This window comes from Carassius auratus, chromosome 23 (assembly GCF_003368295.1).
Source record: "Carassius auratus strain Wakin chromosome 23, ASM336829v1, whole genome shotgun sequence".
NCBI classification, from domain to species: domain Eukaryota; kingdom Metazoa; phylum Chordata; class Actinopteri; order Cypriniformes; family Cyprinidae; genus Carassius; species Carassius auratus.
Window position 1 is genome coordinate 16,898,077 of NC_039265.1, and position 18,058 is coordinate 16,916,134.

Here is an 18,058-nt window from a genome sequence, read left to right on the forward strand (position 1 = left end):
ACCTGAAAAGAGGGAAAGTGTGGGGAATGAGGGGGAAAAGGTGACGAGGGTTAGCTAGAAAAAAGATTAAAGGCTGAGGACTGAAAGACTGCGTGAGGGAAAAGAGAGAGATTCGGAAGCAGCCAAGTGATGGAACATAAACACAGTTTGATTTTGGAAGTTAATAAGTGAAGTTCACAAACCATTTTGCATTGTGCATTGCATGAAAGAAGTCTCATATGCTCACCAAGGCTGCATTTATTTGATCTACAATATATTAGAAACACTAATAATGTGACATATTTACTTTAACTTATATATATATACATATATATATTACAATAGAAAACATCTTTTACATTGTAATACTATTTTAGAGCGCAATTGCTTTTATTGTATTTTTGATCAAATAAATATAGCCTTGGTTAGAATAAGTGCAAAACATTACAAAATATGAATTATTCCAAATTTTTACTTGTATATCTATAAGGAATTGATAGGTTTATGAAAACCAAGTCCTGAAAAATAGAGCTGGGTGACGTTAGCTGAAAAGGAAAAACTTCTTTTTATAACATGCAGCGATGAATCGTTTAAAATAACATTAGGAACATCCATTAACAAGGCAAATAGAGTGAATTTTGATTTCATGCTGACTCTAAGTGGAAATGAGGCTTATGCACAAAACATATCCAATACATAATGGAGTCTGGGTAGTCTTGAATATATATGTGTCATAAAATTACAAAATGAGATGATTGATTCCAGCGCCAAAGATCTGTCTCCATGGCCACAGACACTCTTTCATCATTTTTAAACCCCATTCTAAGTGGTCTCACGCCATCTTTGCATTTGATTGGCTTAAATCAGATTCCCATGGGAACAAATATCACCACAACAGCTGAGTGACAGGTTAGCTTGATACTTTAGTACAGCCTTTGACCCTCCATCTATTCACACACACATACGTGCATAAACTCACAATACCATGCACACCTGACCACACGCAGGCTAGAAATCCAGTTAAAGCTCAATGATGCCAGATAGGAATTTCGACTGAAGGACATCTAAGACAGACAAACATCCCACCACGCTTCTCATCTGCCCCCTCCTGAGACACATGTCAGATCCAGACAAGCAGGTAAGATTCAGTGAGGCAGATCTGCCATGGAGAAGCTAGAGGTGGCATGGAGGCTGAAAATGACTCTTTGCAGTGGGAAGTGTTTTATCAAGTTATCTCCAGTCGGCTGAGCTGTAATGAATGTAATTACACAATAGATTTTAAAAATACATTGTTGCATGTTACTTTCTTGCTAATTTCACACTGCAATCTGGAGAAAATAAATAAATAAAAACACCAAGAGGATCATTCTACAAAACCAATGCCTTTTGGGTCAATAATTAATGTGTAAATAATGATTAATAATTGTTATTATTAACTTTAATAATAGTTAATAACATAACTTTGGTTTTGTGTTATTACACATTTTCATTAACAAACAACCAATAAATTTAGTTATTTTATTATATTTTTTCTTTCATGCTTCTTTCACTTTTTAAAAAAAAAAATCTTGATACTTATATCAAAATAAAAACTATAACCCTGGATGACAAAACTAGTAGCAATAGCCAAAAAAAAAAAAAAAACTTGTATTGTCTTGTCTTTTATGCCAAAAAATCATTAGGATATTAAGTAAAGATCATGTTCTATGAAGATATTTTGTAAATTTCATACTTTCAATATATCAAAACTTAATTTTTGATTAGTAATATGCATTGCCAAGAATTAATTTGGACAACTTCAAAGGTGATTTTCTCAGCATTTTTTTTTTACACCCTCAGATTCCAGATTTTCAAATAGTTGTATCTCAGCCAAATATTGTCAGATCCTAATATTTATTCAGCTTTCAGATGATGCATAAATCTCAATTTCGAAAAACTGACAAATAACACTGGTTTTGTCGTCCAAGGTCACATATATTGTTTTATATATTGCATGCCATTTAATTAACTGCCTTTCAAATGATGCAGCATTGAATAAATCTAAATTTTGTGGAAAATATGTATTAAATGAATACAACCATTTTACTTTTGGAAAAGTATTACAGAATCACAAACAAATATAAAAATAATTTCAAAAGTAGTTTTGAAATGGAAAATCTTCACAGAATGACCTGAGATCACAAATGCAACATCTAAAATAAAGAATAAACAATACCGGACTAAAAAGCAAGCTACTTAGGGACTTTGGGAGTCCAAGGACACCGCTAGAGGATTTTTTGCTGTACAAACACAAAGACCAAGTAGGAGAGAGTTCAGCTTGCCTGAAGAGTTCACGTCTTGCCCCAGGCATCAACTCATCATGGTCAAGGTCACACGTGGCTCATCATAACCGTAGACTCTCTCATTACTCAGTACCAGCCAATGTATAACTCAAGACAGCTGTCAGAGTCACTAACTCTTGGCATACACTTTCCCGCTGCTATGGAAACAACTTATAAAGGTGAGCCGAGAAGGTTTTCAATCCCAACTTTTCCTGCGAATGAGGGCTCCATCACTGCTACCGTGCACAAAAGAACAGGAAGTGCCATTAGTGTAAGTAATACTGCAGTCTACACAAAGAGAGCTATATATATATATTGAAAAAAAAAATTTCACTGACTGACAGGTGGGAAATGAATAAGAAAAAAAATTAATAACATTTAATGAATGACATTTAACATTTCGAGAAGATACATCTTTGGATTAAGAGTTATTGCACTCAAATACCTCGCCTTCAGTTAAACCACATTGTGATATGAAAATATTCATGGTCACAGGCGAAGAATACACTCTTTTCCAGCTGGGCTGTCACCTCTCTAACACAGCATATCTGACAGACAGGACAAAAGCGTCTCGAGATTTTATCGGAGAGCTTCAACAGAAGAGAGAAATGCATAGAGGTTTGGAACAACTTAAGGGTAAGTAAATAATGAATTTTCATTTTTGGTGAACTGTGCCTTTAATTTTATTTAAGTCCTTTAGAAAAATTATAGCACAACTCTCCTCAAAAAGCTTCACTATCTAAGGTCTCGTTTATGAGACAAACAGTGCAGCACAGCTTATAATACTTCAGGTTATTGACTATACCACTAATTATTTACTGCACATCTGTGTTTTTAACATATCGCTGTTGTAGCTTTGTATCATGCATAACATCAACTCTAAATGGTGATAAACCAGTTCAATGCACAGCCTCTTGTGGCTTATTGCTTTAATTTGTCACACAGCTCTTCAACTGGCATGTAAATGTGGCAAGATCATGCAGCCAAGCATTGTTGTTCATGTAGATAAAATGGCATCATCAGTATAATGGTGCCTCATAAAGGTGAATTGCATGAATTTTAAATTACTCGAGCTTCTAAAAATACAGTTGGAGAAACCAGCACATCGTGTTGCTGAAGTACACTGCAGGTTCAGCCGTGGGAACAGACTGCAGAGAATGAGTAAGCCGGCCAATTAGGCGATGATGGTGGGGATTTTAGTGAGCATGCATTAACTGATCTCACTGTTCGGTCAGGGCAGGTTAATAGCTGTCAAAAATGCCCTACTCCCAACAGCACTCAAAACACAGATTGTAGAGGTGCATATCTGAGCAATTAAGCAGCCGGTAAATGTCTGTCAGGGAAGAAGTATTGTAGAGAAATGCAAATACATACTGTATCTGAAGTGCCTGGTCCAGATAAGGACAGAGATGATGTGATGGTTAACTCGTTTATGCATAATGAATTTTAAAGGCCACACTGTGTTTACAGGTCTGCTGGCATACGGATTCGGCGTACACACATCTGTCGCAGGAATCAGGAGCTGTGCTTAAGTTCTAAGCCCGTGGTTCCCTCTTAATAAGCCAGAGACTCATCTGAAGGTCAAACACAACAGCTGTGTCCACAGATCAAAAGATCTTGAGACACGCTTAACCTCATCCACTAAAATAGCATCATCAGAATACAAAGTAAACAATGAGATATTCCTGTGATTTGGGATTTTTTATCTCCTCCAACTTTGGCCTAAATATCTGCTATTCTTTTTTATTTTATATTTTGTTGAGGTGGAAGAGGTGTTGTGTTTCTGCACTCTTACATTTATAGCAAATTATGAAAAAACTTATTCAAAAATAAAAAGTTTTGTGCTTTGAATGGAACATCGATGCCTGTTTAAATGATGAACTCTATCACTTGTGTTTGTTTTCAGACACAATTATAGACATTTTCTTGTGCTTCAACTGTTTGGCCTGTGCCACAAAACTTTCAACCTTTGTAACACCAGTGCCATGTGCAAAAATAAGTTAATGTACAGACCTGCTAGGGTTTTACTATATTGTTTAAGTCAAAAGAGCAAGACTCTATGATATTCTGGTCTCTAAAGATGGCTCAGATCCATTCTTCAATCTAACATCTCATTTATAGCATAAACAGTACAGCACAACTTATAATACTTAGTTATTGGTTTGTTCATAGAGTATATACCACTAATGACTATGTACATCATACTGAGCCACATGAATGTCACCTAAAAAATAGCTAAATATGAGCCAAAAGTTGGCCTATATATCCAATGTACTGATCGTTGACTAGAGTAGACAATACATTCATAACATATAAATTGTATATATTTAAGTAATGTTAATTTATATAATATATTTTTAATGCACAACAGATGTCTATTGTGTCAAAAGTCCATAGTGTACTGAACATGTAATTGTTTTCCATGCAATGGAGTGTGAAAATCCATTTGAGCTGGTGATGTGTAAGTGTGATAGCCAGGGGCGGAGCGGGGGGGTGGCTAATGGGGCTTAAGCCCCGAATGTTTTGTCAAAAGCCCCGAATCTTTTAGCTTTTTTAAAATAACTTCAACTTTGTTTCATTTCCTCTCAGTCTCTCAGACTGGAGCGGCAAAAAAGAAAAGAAACAAAAGCTCTATTACTGTGCGTTGTGGCGGACGGTAAAGCATCACGCATCACTTCGCTTGTTTGCCAACTGCCGATAAAAACTAACGAAGAAGAATATAAATCATCTTCTTCGTCGTTGTCATTAGGGGCTGGTGGGCTTTTTATTTCACCGCCGTCGTAGCGAGCTCACTGACTAACCGCCTGAAATTAACATTATGGACATGACATAATTTTTTTTAAAAGGAACTCGTAACAGCAAACCTCACCGGCCAGAGAGAGATTCAAAAGCAATATATCCCAATGTATCAAATGCTAAGTTATTTCAGGGCATGTTTTACAACTGTTCTCGGCACATTAGTGGGATAAGAAGATAATTAATTGAGAAATATAGCTGGAGAACAATTAAATACAAAATAGTTTGTAGGCTCTACTGGGTGAATATTTTTTTTTCTGAGTAACCATCATTTTCCCAGATAGTGTATAGATTTTTAGGCATTCTGTTATCTCAAACAGCCTGAAAAATAGTGCATTTAGCCAGTGTTGTAGTCGAGACCGGCTCATTCGAGTCCGAGTCCAGATCGAGTCCAGAGATGGTCGAGTCCGAGTCAAGACCGAGTTCAGAAAGGGTCGAGTCCGAGTCAAGACCGAGACCAGAAAGGGTCGAGTCCGAGTCAAGACCGAGACCAGAGAGATTGGGTCTGAGACAAGACCTAAAGAAATCTTCAAGAGTATGTAAAATGTATGATGGAAACAATAAAGGGTAAAAGGGCCACATAGTATGTGGTGTAAAGGTAATTTTACTAGAATTATGAATTGTTACTTGTCAATATTAAGTGCCCATTTTCACAAAACATCGTTGTACCACTATACACATCCATATAACCTTTCTAGTACACATAACATTACTGTACGACTCTATATTGTAATTCTACATAACACTTCTAGTACAAGTAACATTACTGTACCACTATACCTGTAAATGTTCAACTGTAACAGCTTTCACATAACTTTTAACCCTGAAGCTTAACTAATGACTAATATCCTGAAAATGTTTTGGATTATGTGCACTTTAGATGTTGTGAAGATTAAAGATGGGCATAATTACTTTTCAAAAAATTAAGTGAGGAGACCATCCTGCTACCCAACCAAGCACGATGTGGTCTCATGATCAATCCACCCCGACTAAAAACACTCTCTACTGGTGCAGAGGAAGCGGGGACTGACAAAAGTTACCATTTTATTACTTTCTGTAACAGCAACGGATAATTTAATGCTAATTTCACTGGATGGTGGGTTTTAATGCAGGGTAAAATACACACTAGTCAAAGTTTTTTTAGTTACGGAGGGCATACACACAAGAGCCGACTGACTGTCCAGGAAAATTTCATCCAAAAGTGTGTATGTGCCAGGGGAAGAAAGCTGGTTGAAATGCCATATAAGTTCAATGCCTTCTGTCAGACATTTTTTGGGGGGGGAGATGTTTAGTGTTGAGACAGTCAGTCTGTGTCTGTATTCATTATATAATTTAATTAAACAATATTTGTTTTTTTCTGTCACCATTTTGTCCTACTTTGTAAAAATAACACAGTTGAGAGAAATAATGTAGCAATGTGGCTTTCTGGAAAGCGGGATCACTACAGGCGGATGGCAGGAGGGTAACTTAAGGCCGGTGACACACTGGCTGCGTGGCGTCTCTGCTGCGGGTGCTAGAAGCTTGGTGGCTGCTTCGCGTTTTCTGTGTCTTTACACACCAGAAGCGTGTCTGATGCGGCGCTGGCGCGCTGCTTCTGCTATAGGTGACATAGAGAGAGGCCGCCGAAAAACCAGGCTCTTGCAAAATAGAGTAGGCTATGTTTGACAGGTGCAATATTTGAAAATCGATAATTATTTATTTATTTTTTTAAATTACATTTATATCTGAATTTATGCCAACCTATAGACTTTCAAATATCAAAATGTCATGAATTAATATGTATTTGTGTACATAATGACACAAGTGACATATAAACATATTTTCCTAGTTTATTTTGCCTGGAAACGCTTCCAACACGCGCGTGTTCGTGTGAAAAATAGGCGTCGGTTCTATTTCTAGCATGCACGCATTTTTCGCGCGGCTCGAGCTGCGCCTGGGATGCGCGTCTCACGCAGGCAGTCTGCAAGCTCTAACCTGTTAACATGGGAGCCGAATTAAAAACAGACACGCCACGCAGTTGAGACGCTTGCGCCATGCATCCAGTGTGTCGCTGGCCTAACGTCTCATGTCACAAGAAAATCACCAGTCATTGGATGTATCAATCATACATCAATTTAAAGAAACATTAACATACAGTAATAATCATGAAATATTTTGATTGGGACTCGAGTGGACTCGGGCATAAGTCCGATTCCTAATATGTTCGAGTCCGAGTCAATACCGAGTCAAAATGCACACGAGTCCATGACAAGACCGAGACCATTAAAATACGGTCTCGAGACCGAGTCCAAGACCGAGTCCGAGTCTCGAGTACTCAACACTGCATTTAGCTGACATAAATGGGGGAAAAAAAATCTCCCCTGCGGAGTACACCCCTGCAGCCCCCTAGGTTTGGGCTAAGCCCCGAATGTTTACATCTTCTGGCTCCGCCCCTGGTGATAGCCATCAGTACACTGACAGTAGTGTGTTTGGCAGTTTATCTGGACACACTTCACCCTCATACATCTCAATGTAAACCTGTGACAGCGCCGCAACTATGATGAACGTCTCCAACACTGAGGGTATTTTCACAGAAAATGTCATGCTTTCTTTTGAACTAATTAGAAGCTCAGTTTGTGTGAGTGTGTGTGTGTGTGTGTGTGTGTGTGTGTGTGTGTGTGTGTGTGTGTGTGTGTATGCATGTGTGTGTGTGTATGCATGTGTGGTGGCGGCTAGAGAGTTAAATAGCGAATTACGTATGAAATAGATTGATAGAGTGTGTAGAAAAACGCATGGGCGTAACATTAGGTAATTTGTTTTTCAACAGTGACCAATGACAAATTACCCACCTTCCTACCTGCATGGCATGATGTTTTTTTGAGCTTATCTGACATGTGTTCAATACTCACATGTGGCAAATAGAAGCCAGAGCTGAAATATTGACACTCGGTCTTGTTATTGTAAAGCATTTTACATTCTCTCATCTCAAACATTCCTGGACCGAAACCAGGTTGTCTAAAAATATTTTGCTCAGCCTGACAGTATATGGCTCTCTTCTATCCACGCACATTTTCTCCACAAATCCACCACGCTCACATGTGGAAATGAGGCTGGAGAAAAATCAAGCCCGAAGGCTCCCCGAATGTGGCACGGAACCTCAAATCCCCATCTCCGAATCTCCCGTGGTATCTCTTGTCCTGAGGACTCCCTGGCCTTATCTTGTGAAAACAGAGGGAATTAGATGTATTTGCCCAAATGCAGTGCTATGTAATTGAAAAGCCACTAGTCTTGGTGGGTTGCCATAGAAACCAGCAGGTAATAGAGTAGTACCTCTTCCTCCACACTTCCACCCCAGTGTGTTACAGTATCTGCCCACTAGCTCTTTAGAGAGACGGGCTGACCTACTAAAATATGCCTATTGCCGCCAACCTTTTTCCTAATCCGCTGCTCGCCGCTTGCACAGCACAGCAGAAAGCGTGACACAAAGGCCAAAAGGAGACGGCCCATTTAGTGCTTTTTGCCCCATGCCGTGTCACCATCAGACGCATTCGCAAAAAGCTCCCCGTCGACCATGCTGCGATACAGAGCGCGTGCACAGCGCCTGTCATGTTCTTCGGGGGTAAAAACAGCTGATGGAAGGGACTTACAAACTATTTTTCATGTTCTTAAGGGGTTTAGTCACACTGTCTAGCCATATCTTCAATGTTTTTCAGTTTGCTTTCTTATTAAAAGTGACTTAAAACAGCTTATATTCCGATCACTGAGCCCCATTATGGAAAAGCATATAAGTTTTGAATTTCAACACTTTAATTGCATGTTTTTGCTTTATACAGCATGTAATCCATTACCTTTATTGTTTACTATTAAAAATTGTTTTCAGTAATTTATGTAAAGCTGTAAAGTAAGTTTATATATATATATATATATATATATATATATATATATATATATATATAAACAAATTATGCATAAGTAACATAAGTAAAAAAAAAACTTATTGGAAATAGCAACTGAAATAAAGTGACTTAAAACCTTTCATATATTCAGATTTCAGATTTAATTTTACTTCATATCTAGTATTGTTATTGTTAACTAAAACTACTGAATTTCTGTAAAGCTGTAAAGAAAGTAAAAAAAATGTAAGCAAAAATTACAACTGAAATAAAGTGACTTGAAACTTTTTTATATATTCAGATTTCACTTGTACCAGCAGCATTAATCGTGTTTTCATATCCAGCATTGTTACTGTTAACTATTAAAAACATTTTCAGTAACTAAAGTAAAGCTGTTAAGTAAAATATAAATATTACATTGAAAGACTTAAAAACCCTAAATTAAATTTACAACTGAAATAAAGCAATTAAAAACTGCTTATGTTCAGACTTTATGTGTGAAAGCATCAATCATACATTTTTATTTCATATGAAAGGTTGTTGTTTTTAACTAAAAGTATAAAAAAAACAGTAACTAAAATAAACTTGAAATAAAATAAAATATAAATAAATGAATAAAACAAATATTAGATGAAAAACATAAAAACATATACATTTAAATAAAGTTAAAACTTGAAACATTAATTTTTTTGTATAAAAAAAATAAAAGCTCATAAAAAATTACTAATCTGAACTTTCAAAAAATTAAAAAAGGAATTCAAGATACTAATAAATACTATAATTGTATATAAATAATAGTTCAAAAACACACGTCATCATATAAAACAACATTTGAGGCTTTCTGTGAAAATGGCATGTCATTTGGCAAAATCACATATGATTCTATAAAATGACAAGAAAAATGTGCTTCTTCTGCAAGACCAAATGCAAGCATCATCCAGACACCCTATTTTGTGCTACTGAAATAGATCATTGATGTGACCCAGATATGCTGGACAGTGGAAGCCTGTATCTTAATGTTAAAATGCCCCAGTCACCAGAGTGCCGTCCTTACTCAAGCCGAAGCTTAATTAGTTTCCCTTTTTAACCCCTCACCAAAAGCTTTGGGATCTATTCATGCACAGACCTACTCTAATAATGATAAGGACACAGAAGGTCTGCTATACCGAGAAACCCCAAACAAGCACCTCGACTGCGGAACTTAAAAGCATTGATTTTAGAAGCGCCGTCAAAGAGCTGAAGAGCGTAAAAGGATTTCAAACTGCGAGCTGCCCGAAAAAGACCAATTTATCAACCCTTCTGTCTTAAAATCGTCATGAGAGCACTTGCTATATAAATGAGCTCAGCTGGACCATGCAATGCCAGATGAACTTATGTCTTCCATGTGGTTAAATCTGTGGCCTGAATAGAGCCCCCATAGGATTTGGAGAACTTTTAAAGAACGGTTTCCATGGTACTGTTTCTTCTTCAACGTCGTATCAAGGGTGGAAAATAATCAAAGACTTACGAAAGCACCCGCTCCAGTCTTGACCCAGAGGACCCAATAATCTCTCCTAGAGTGCAGAAGGTCTGGCCGAGGAAGGACTGTGGGAGACAAAACAATGAAGGTAATCACAGTACTGTGGGGTTCCTGCTCCAGAAGACACAAATCAGCAGTGGCAGTCCCGTCTGGAAAATCTCAGAAAGATGGTATGAGGACTCACCTTGGATACTGTATGTCACTGAGTATAAAGACAGGTGAGGCCTGGCTGATGAAACTCTAAGCAATGGAAGGGGTGAATCAATGACATGGAAATGCATACAAAAAAGCGAGCACAAAAAAAAGAGAGAGAGAGAGAGAAAAACAACAGAAAAACAAGACGAGACTTTGAGGACTACGACAGACTCTTTCATGCAGATTTAAAGGATGCAGAGGGTCTGGGCTTTTCGGCTTTTTTTTTTTTTTTTTTTTCAAAGAATGAGAACTCAAAAAACAAATTGCATTCTCTTTGTAACTATTTTTGGCATGACAGAAAACAAACAATGGATAAATTACACTCATTTATAGCTTGTACCTTCTGTCATCCACGTCCATTGTAGCAGAGAAGATTAAATCAACAGTGTAAAACTTGCAGGCACTGCATCGTGACTTGTCTATCCATTAGCACAGCATGTGGAACTTCAGAGTTTACTTACATGCTTTGAGATGTTTGAGCTTCTGGAGTCCACATTGTAACTACGTCAAATAAGCAAAAGATTGAAAGTGAATGTCTAAAAAGCATTTTATCACTGTCTAATTTATTTATTTATTTTCTGAAACTAAAGGCGGAAAAGTGTTGTCATCCACTTACACATCAAACCGAAGGTTCTGCTTTTCTTCAAAGAAGTAATCCAGGACAAACTTCCTCACAAAGTCGGGGTTGAGAGTGTTGTCAATCACTTCTGTTCGACCAAACTAAATAAGAATGAAAGATGCATCATTAGATTAAATGTTTCCTTGGCTAGATAATAAAAACATAATATATACAATTTATTCTCCACAAATTGGGTGCAAAACAGGCTTTGAAGGTGAAGTCATTTTTTCTCAGCCCAATATATTAAAGGGGGGGTGAAATGCTCGTTTTCACTCAATATCCTGTTAATCTTGAGTACCTATAGAGTAGTACTGCATCCTTCATAACTCCAAAAAGTCTTTAGTTTTATTATATTCATAAGAGAAAGATAGTCTGTACCGATTTTTCCCGGAAAAACACGAGCGCCTAGAGGCGTGACGTGTGGGCGGAGCTAAAGAATCACGAGCGCCAGTAGGCTTTTGCGTTGAGAGCATTTGGAAGCTGTGACATTACCCAGAGCCGTTGAAAAACATATTTAACGGCTCTGACATTGCCTTGAGGAAAAAACCATCATCCAAAATAAACCATGGCTAACAGTCAGATTCAGCCGTTTATTTATGATCCAGAATCAGATCCCGAGGCTGAAACTGAACGAGAGCAGCAGCAGCAAGGACTCGCTCCGAGCGGGGCTCGAACCCGGGTCTCCGATGGGAGGCGGACGCACTAACAAGGAGGCAGAGATATTTGAAGCAGTTTTACTCACCGCCTGCGGTTCCAACACACGATCGTGACCCTTTTTCGTTGGGATTGCATCATCCTTAAGAAATAAACGATATGCAAATCCGTCGTCAAACTGGGCCTTGTTTGTAAAACAAGCATCTCTGAAATGCAGGGAACAAACAAAAACACTTGCACAACTCCGTTGATGCTCTGTAAAAATAAACTCCATCCACTGGTCCCTTAATGCTGTTTTTTCTTTGGTAATCTGTGCAGGGTTGTCTTGCCCTGGCAACCAAAAACACACTTCTTTTGTGACATTTCGCGACGCTCTCGCTCTGATCAGTGAAGTCTGTTGTGCTCTCAGTGCTGTGCTCTACGGGAGCGCGCGCTCTTCCGGCAAACGTGCCCTCAGGACCCATACAAGGAAATTCCGCTCCATCTAACGTCACACAGAGCCATACTCGAAAAAAACTTTCCGAAACTTGTGACAAACCGGAAGGAGTATTTTTGGAACAGAAATACTCCTTCAAACGTACAACTTAATTTTTGAAACTTTGTGCATGTTTAGCATGGGAATCCAACTCTTTAACAGTGTAAAAAACTCAGTATGCATGAAATAGCATTTCACCCCCCCTTTAGTGAAAAAATATGCTTGGCCTTTTTTATGTAATTGTTTTCTAATTGTTTTTGTTTCCCCTACAGATTTTTTGCCCCCTTTTCTATTTCTTAAAAATGCAAAAATCAAAGTCAAAATTGTGAAGTAAAAGTTACAAATGACCTTTTTTTTCCAAATAATTGAGCATTCTGGTCCTATTTTTTTTCTGAATTCTGACTATACTTTTCGCAACTGTTTGTTAGTATTTTCTCCTCTCAAAAATACAAGAATCAAAGTTAGAATTCTGTGATATGAACTCGGAATTGTGAGAAAAAAAAGTCAAAATATCCTCTATTTATTTTTTTCTTGGTGGAATCTGGTTCCCGCTGATCTGACACACACAGCATTATAATGTAATTACAGTTAATGTAATAAAACATATTTTTCTTGACAAAACTTGTATACAGTAAAGAATAATATAATAAATGCCACTTGACATTTGAGATTAATAGAACAGAAAAGCATAAGAGAAATTTATGTTAATCACTCTGCACACTCTGTAAAAAAGGAATTACTGATGTGCCAAAGCCTAATAACACTTGCTATGATCATATTTTCATTATCAGAGGTAAAATCAGCCCTCAGACTACCCTTCTCTCGGCAGACTCAACAGCAGCCTGAGCTCTGCATGAATGTGTTGCAGGAATAGCAGCTCAGTGTGAGCTCCTACAGCTTCCTGCCAACGTACACATCCCTGAAGCAATCGGACAGTAATTCCCATTGGGCAGGAGTCCTCGCTGGAGCTCACAGACGGCACTGAGTAATGAACTATTGATTCCTGACTCAGATTCAGACCCAAGATCATGTTCTCAACACCCCAGACACATAATCCCACCTATCAACTTAGTAACCACGCTTTCTATTATCTGCTCCTGGAGAAGTTCCTGGAGCCGATCGGTCCTTGACCGTTGATTGCTGCATTATCTTTTTAGGGAAGCTGGCTGTTTATAATGCAGTTGCTATGCTTGCTTTTGGAGGTACTTGTAATGTGAGTGGGCACTTGAGTGTTGATATGCATGCAGAGAAAGCCACTGGTCCAGATACATGGCAGCTATATAAAAGTACAGTGAATATTTCATGATGCCATCTGGAAAGTGAGATATCTCTAGAGAAGTCCAGAGTGCTCGCTGCATTCCTCAAACTTCCAATGGCAAACTACTTGGGTTTTATATATATATATATATACACACACTGTTAACTCAAACCCTGTCCATGCGGTGGGATACAATTAATAGCTGAATTTACAATTCTGCCAAAAGTGTCATGATGATTTAAGAACACTGGTAGGCAATAAGGGTGTACTCATACTAGGCACGGTTGCCATGAACCGGACCCGAGTACGATTGTCCCCCCTCCCCACTCCCCCTCTGGCCTGCAATCACATATAGGGTTTCAGCATTCGTGCCGGAGCACGCTTACGTCATTATGGTGCGACGGTTTCGGGATAAACGGGAAGAGCGGCGCTCTCTGAACACAATGGAGTGCACCGCTCTGTTTTCTTTGTGGATAATTTTGTGTCGTTTGGTCCACAGCCCTCTCACAGCCTGTTGTTTAACAGATGTGTCGCCTTAGTGGCGTGAAAATTTTCACGTAATCGTGCTGCTCGTATGAGGATGTTTGCAAGGTACCAGCTGAAGTGCAGCAAGGACTTTGCAGTTTTTAGTTTTTATGCGTTTTGCACCTCTGCCGTAGACCAAAGCGACCCTTTCCCTGCCATGTTGGTTTTGGAGCATCGCAAAACCGTGACGCAACATGTCCTTTTCCGTGCTCCAGCACGGTTAGCGCTCACACTGCATGCGAACTGCGCCCGAGTCCAACTGAACCGTGCCCTGGCCCACCTCTTCCAAGCGGGCAGGGCCGGCCAATCGAGCCGCGCCCGGGCACGATTCGGAGCACTCACACTAGTCAAACGAACCACGCTTTGGTGGTCAAACGCACTCGGGCACGGTTCAAACTGGCTAGTGTGAGTACACCCTAAAACACCCAAAAGCACAGCCAATGGGACAGTTCAGCACTGGAAACAAATTCTTTGTTTTTATCCATTTAACATAGCATAACCATTTCTGTAATTTCTACAAATTTTATGTGTCATTCTGTGTTAATTTTCTCTTCCTGTATTTCAATCCGGTTTCCTTTGTTTCATTTGCCAGTTTGTAATAATTACTCAGTGGTTGATTATGTTCACCTGTACCTTGTTTAGTGTCTTACTTTCCTTGTGTTTTCAGTTTGGTAATGTCAGCTCATCTGTGCTTATTGTGTGATATCTGTTTCAGTTTGCATGTTTTTCCCTGTGTTTTTGCCCATATTCCTTTTGTTTAATAAAGCTTCTGCAATCAGATCCACAATACAGATTTTTTTTTCTTTCTTTTTGACTGTGAACTTTTCAATTTGATTTTATTTCTTCAGTAAATTCAAAGTGGTCAATAAAATGGAACGAACTTGTAACTTTGTACAGTACTATTAAAAAATAAAATAAAGCACCACATGCATTTTAGTTTAGTTTAGTTTTTATTTTACAATTTTCAATTAATAAATTCAGCATTTCAGTAGAACACCTGAAAAATACTTTTAATGCATTTTTCATCAAACCAGACTAATGTACTTACATTGTGTACAGAAAGTATTCAGACCCCCTTATATTTTTCACTCATTGTTGTTTCATTGTTATATTGCAGCCATTTGCTAAAATCATTTAAGTTCTTTTTTTTCCTCATTAATGTATACACAGCACCCCATATTGACAGAAAAACACAGAATTGTTGACATTTTTGCACGTTTATTAAAAAAGAAAAACTGAAATATCACATGTTCCTTAGTATTCAGACCCTTTGCGGTGACACTCATATATTTAACTCCATTAAATATATGGTCCATGGTGCTGTCCATTTCTTCTGATCATCCTTGAGATGGTTCTACACCTTCATTTGAGTCCATCTGTGTTTGATTATACTGATTGGACTTGATTAGGAAAGCCACACACCTGTCTATATAAGACCTTACAGCTCACAGTGCATGTCAGAGCAAATGAGAATCATGAGGTCAAAGTAACTGCCTGAAGAGCTCAGAGATAGAATTGTGGCAAGGCACAGATCTGGTCAAGGTTACAAAAAAAAAAATCTACTGAGAGCACAGTGGCCTCCATAATCCTTAAATGGAAGATGTTTGGGATGACCAGAACCCTTCCTAGAGCTGGCCGTCCGCCCAAACTGAGCTATCGGGGGAAAAGAGCCTTGGTGAGAGAGGTAAAGAAGAACCCAAAAGATCACTGTGGCTGAGCTCCAGAGATGCAGTCGGGAGGTGGGAGAAAGTTGTAGAAAGTGAACCATCACTGCAGCCCTCCACCAGTCGGAGTGGCCCAACGGAAGCCTCTCCTTAGTGCAAGACACATGAAAGCCCCAATGGAGTTTGTTAAAGAAAGATGAATGCAGACAAGTACAGGGATATCCTGGACGAAAACCTTATCCAGAGTGCTCAGAACCTCAGACTGGGCAGAAGGTTCACCTTCCAACAAGACAATGACCCCAAGCACACAGCTAAAATAACGAAGGAGTGGCTTTACAACAACTCTGTGACTGTTCTTGAATGGCCCAGTAAGAGCCCTGACTTAAACCCAGTTGAGCGTCTCTGGAGAGACCTGAAAATGGCTGTCCACTAATGTTTACCATCCAACCTGAGAGAACTGGAGAGGATCTGCAAGGAGGAATGGCAGAGGATCCCCAAATCCAGGTGTGAAAAACTAGTTCTTTTTTTTCCCAAAAAGACTCATGGCTGTATTAGATCAAAAGGGTGCTTTTACTAAATACTGAGCAAAGGGTCTGAATACTTAGCACCATGTGATATTTCAGTTTTTCTTTTTTAACAAATGTGCAAAAATGTCAACAATGCTGTGTTTTTCTGTCGATATGGGGTGCTGTGTGTAAATAATTTGTTTCTTAAATTTCTACATTTACTCACTTAGCTGACGCTTTTATCCAAAGCAACTTACAATTGCTATATATGTCAGAGGTCACGCACCTCTGGAGCAACTAGGGGTTAAGTGTCTTGCTCAGGGACACATCATTGGTGTCTCACAGTGGATTCGAACCCGGGTCTCTCACACCAAAGGCATGTGTCTTATCCACTGTGCCAACACCACCTCTACTATTCAGTTTCTTATGCTTTTATCAAAATTAAAGCAAAAGGTTAATATTATGGAATATTATTGCAATTTAAAATAATTCATTTGTATTTTAATATGTTTACTGTATTTTACCATCTTCAGTGTCACATGATCCTTCTGCTCAAGAAACATTTCTAATTATCAATCTTGACAACATTTGTGCAGCATAATATTTTTGTGGAATTCATTTCAGGATTCTTCAAATAATAGAAAGTCAAAAGAACACCATTTATTTGAAATAGTAACCCTTTGTAACATTATAAATGCCTTTACTGTCACATTTGATCAGTTAATTGTCTCCTTTCCTGTATTATTAAAAGTATTAATAAAAAAAAAAATCCTTAGTTTTGAAGGGTAGTGTGTATGTAGAAAAAAAATCCAACTTAGAAAATAACAATAGTAATATTTCATGTTTTATTTATGTTTTGTAATTAAAAGCTTTTGCAAGTTTATGGATATTGTTTCTAAAAGAAACAGTCTCGTGAGATTTATCTGGAAGGAATTTAAAAGAATGCACATAAGGAAAGAAAAAGAAAAACAGAACATCCACACAAGAACAGATAGAGGAGGTAGATGGAGGAAAATAGACACTACAATCTGATAATACACAGAACTGCAAATTGTTTCCTGATTGCAGCTTCTATAGCTGTGGCCAATGGACCATATTAATTGATAATACAGTTTTTCAAAAGGTTAAAAACGAACATGCTGAGCACTATATGTTCTGCTCATACTGTATAAACTATAAAAAGCTTACTAACCTCTCTCCACTCCTTGGTACCAATTCCTTGAACATACAACACAACCACTGTAAAGAGAAAAAGGGAAAATAATGGTCAAACACTGAGGGAAACAATCAATAAATTGATAAAAAGCACTTGCAGCATGTGCACGGTGAGTTCCCTTAAATGAAGATAATGGAGGTGCTTTACTGAGAGCTTCATCTTACCATCTAAATTAGAAAATGGCTTGGAGAAGTGCCTACTTGTGACCAGTATGGAGTATTAGTCCAAATTCCAGGCCTGTTAAGTCTAAGTGTGGAGCAGCAGATGTGAGAATCTAACTCATCAATTACTCCACTAAATCATTTAAGGGGAGTCTAAACAGGAAGTGCTCTGACCAACAAATGGACTGCAGCTCTGTTGGAGGTAGTTTGAGGAAATGTCCGAAATGTCTCCTGGCTTTTGGCGAAAATATGAAAATTCGAGCCTACGAATTTGGACTTGAACATTTGCTCTGAAATC

At 38.3% G+C, this 18,058-nt stretch overlaps 1 protein-coding gene across 2 annotated transcripts in view; it reads right to left on the bottom strand.

Annotated features, from left to right (window-relative positions):
• Positions 1-18,058, bottom strand: part of LOC113041548 (copine-9-like) — a 42,591-nt gene that overhangs the window by 16,668 nt on the left and 7,865 nt on the right. The window contains exons 3-7 of one of the 2 annotated variants that reach the window (XM_026200149.1): positions 17,576-17,622; positions 11,299-11,402; positions 11,144-11,183; positions 11,023-11,025; positions 10,476-10,552 (exon numbers count right to left, since the gene is read on the bottom strand). In XM_026200149.1, coding sequence (XP_026055934.1) covers positions 10,476-10,552; positions 11,023-11,025; positions 11,144-11,183; positions 11,299-11,402; positions 17,576-17,622 — 271 coding nt within the window. Of the gene's footprint in view, positions 1-10,475; positions 10,553-10,671; positions 10,728-11,022; positions 11,026-11,143; positions 11,184-11,298; positions 11,403-17,575; positions 17,623-18,058 lie in introns of those variants that run through there. The other variant, XM_026200148.1, reaches the window with a different exon arrangement.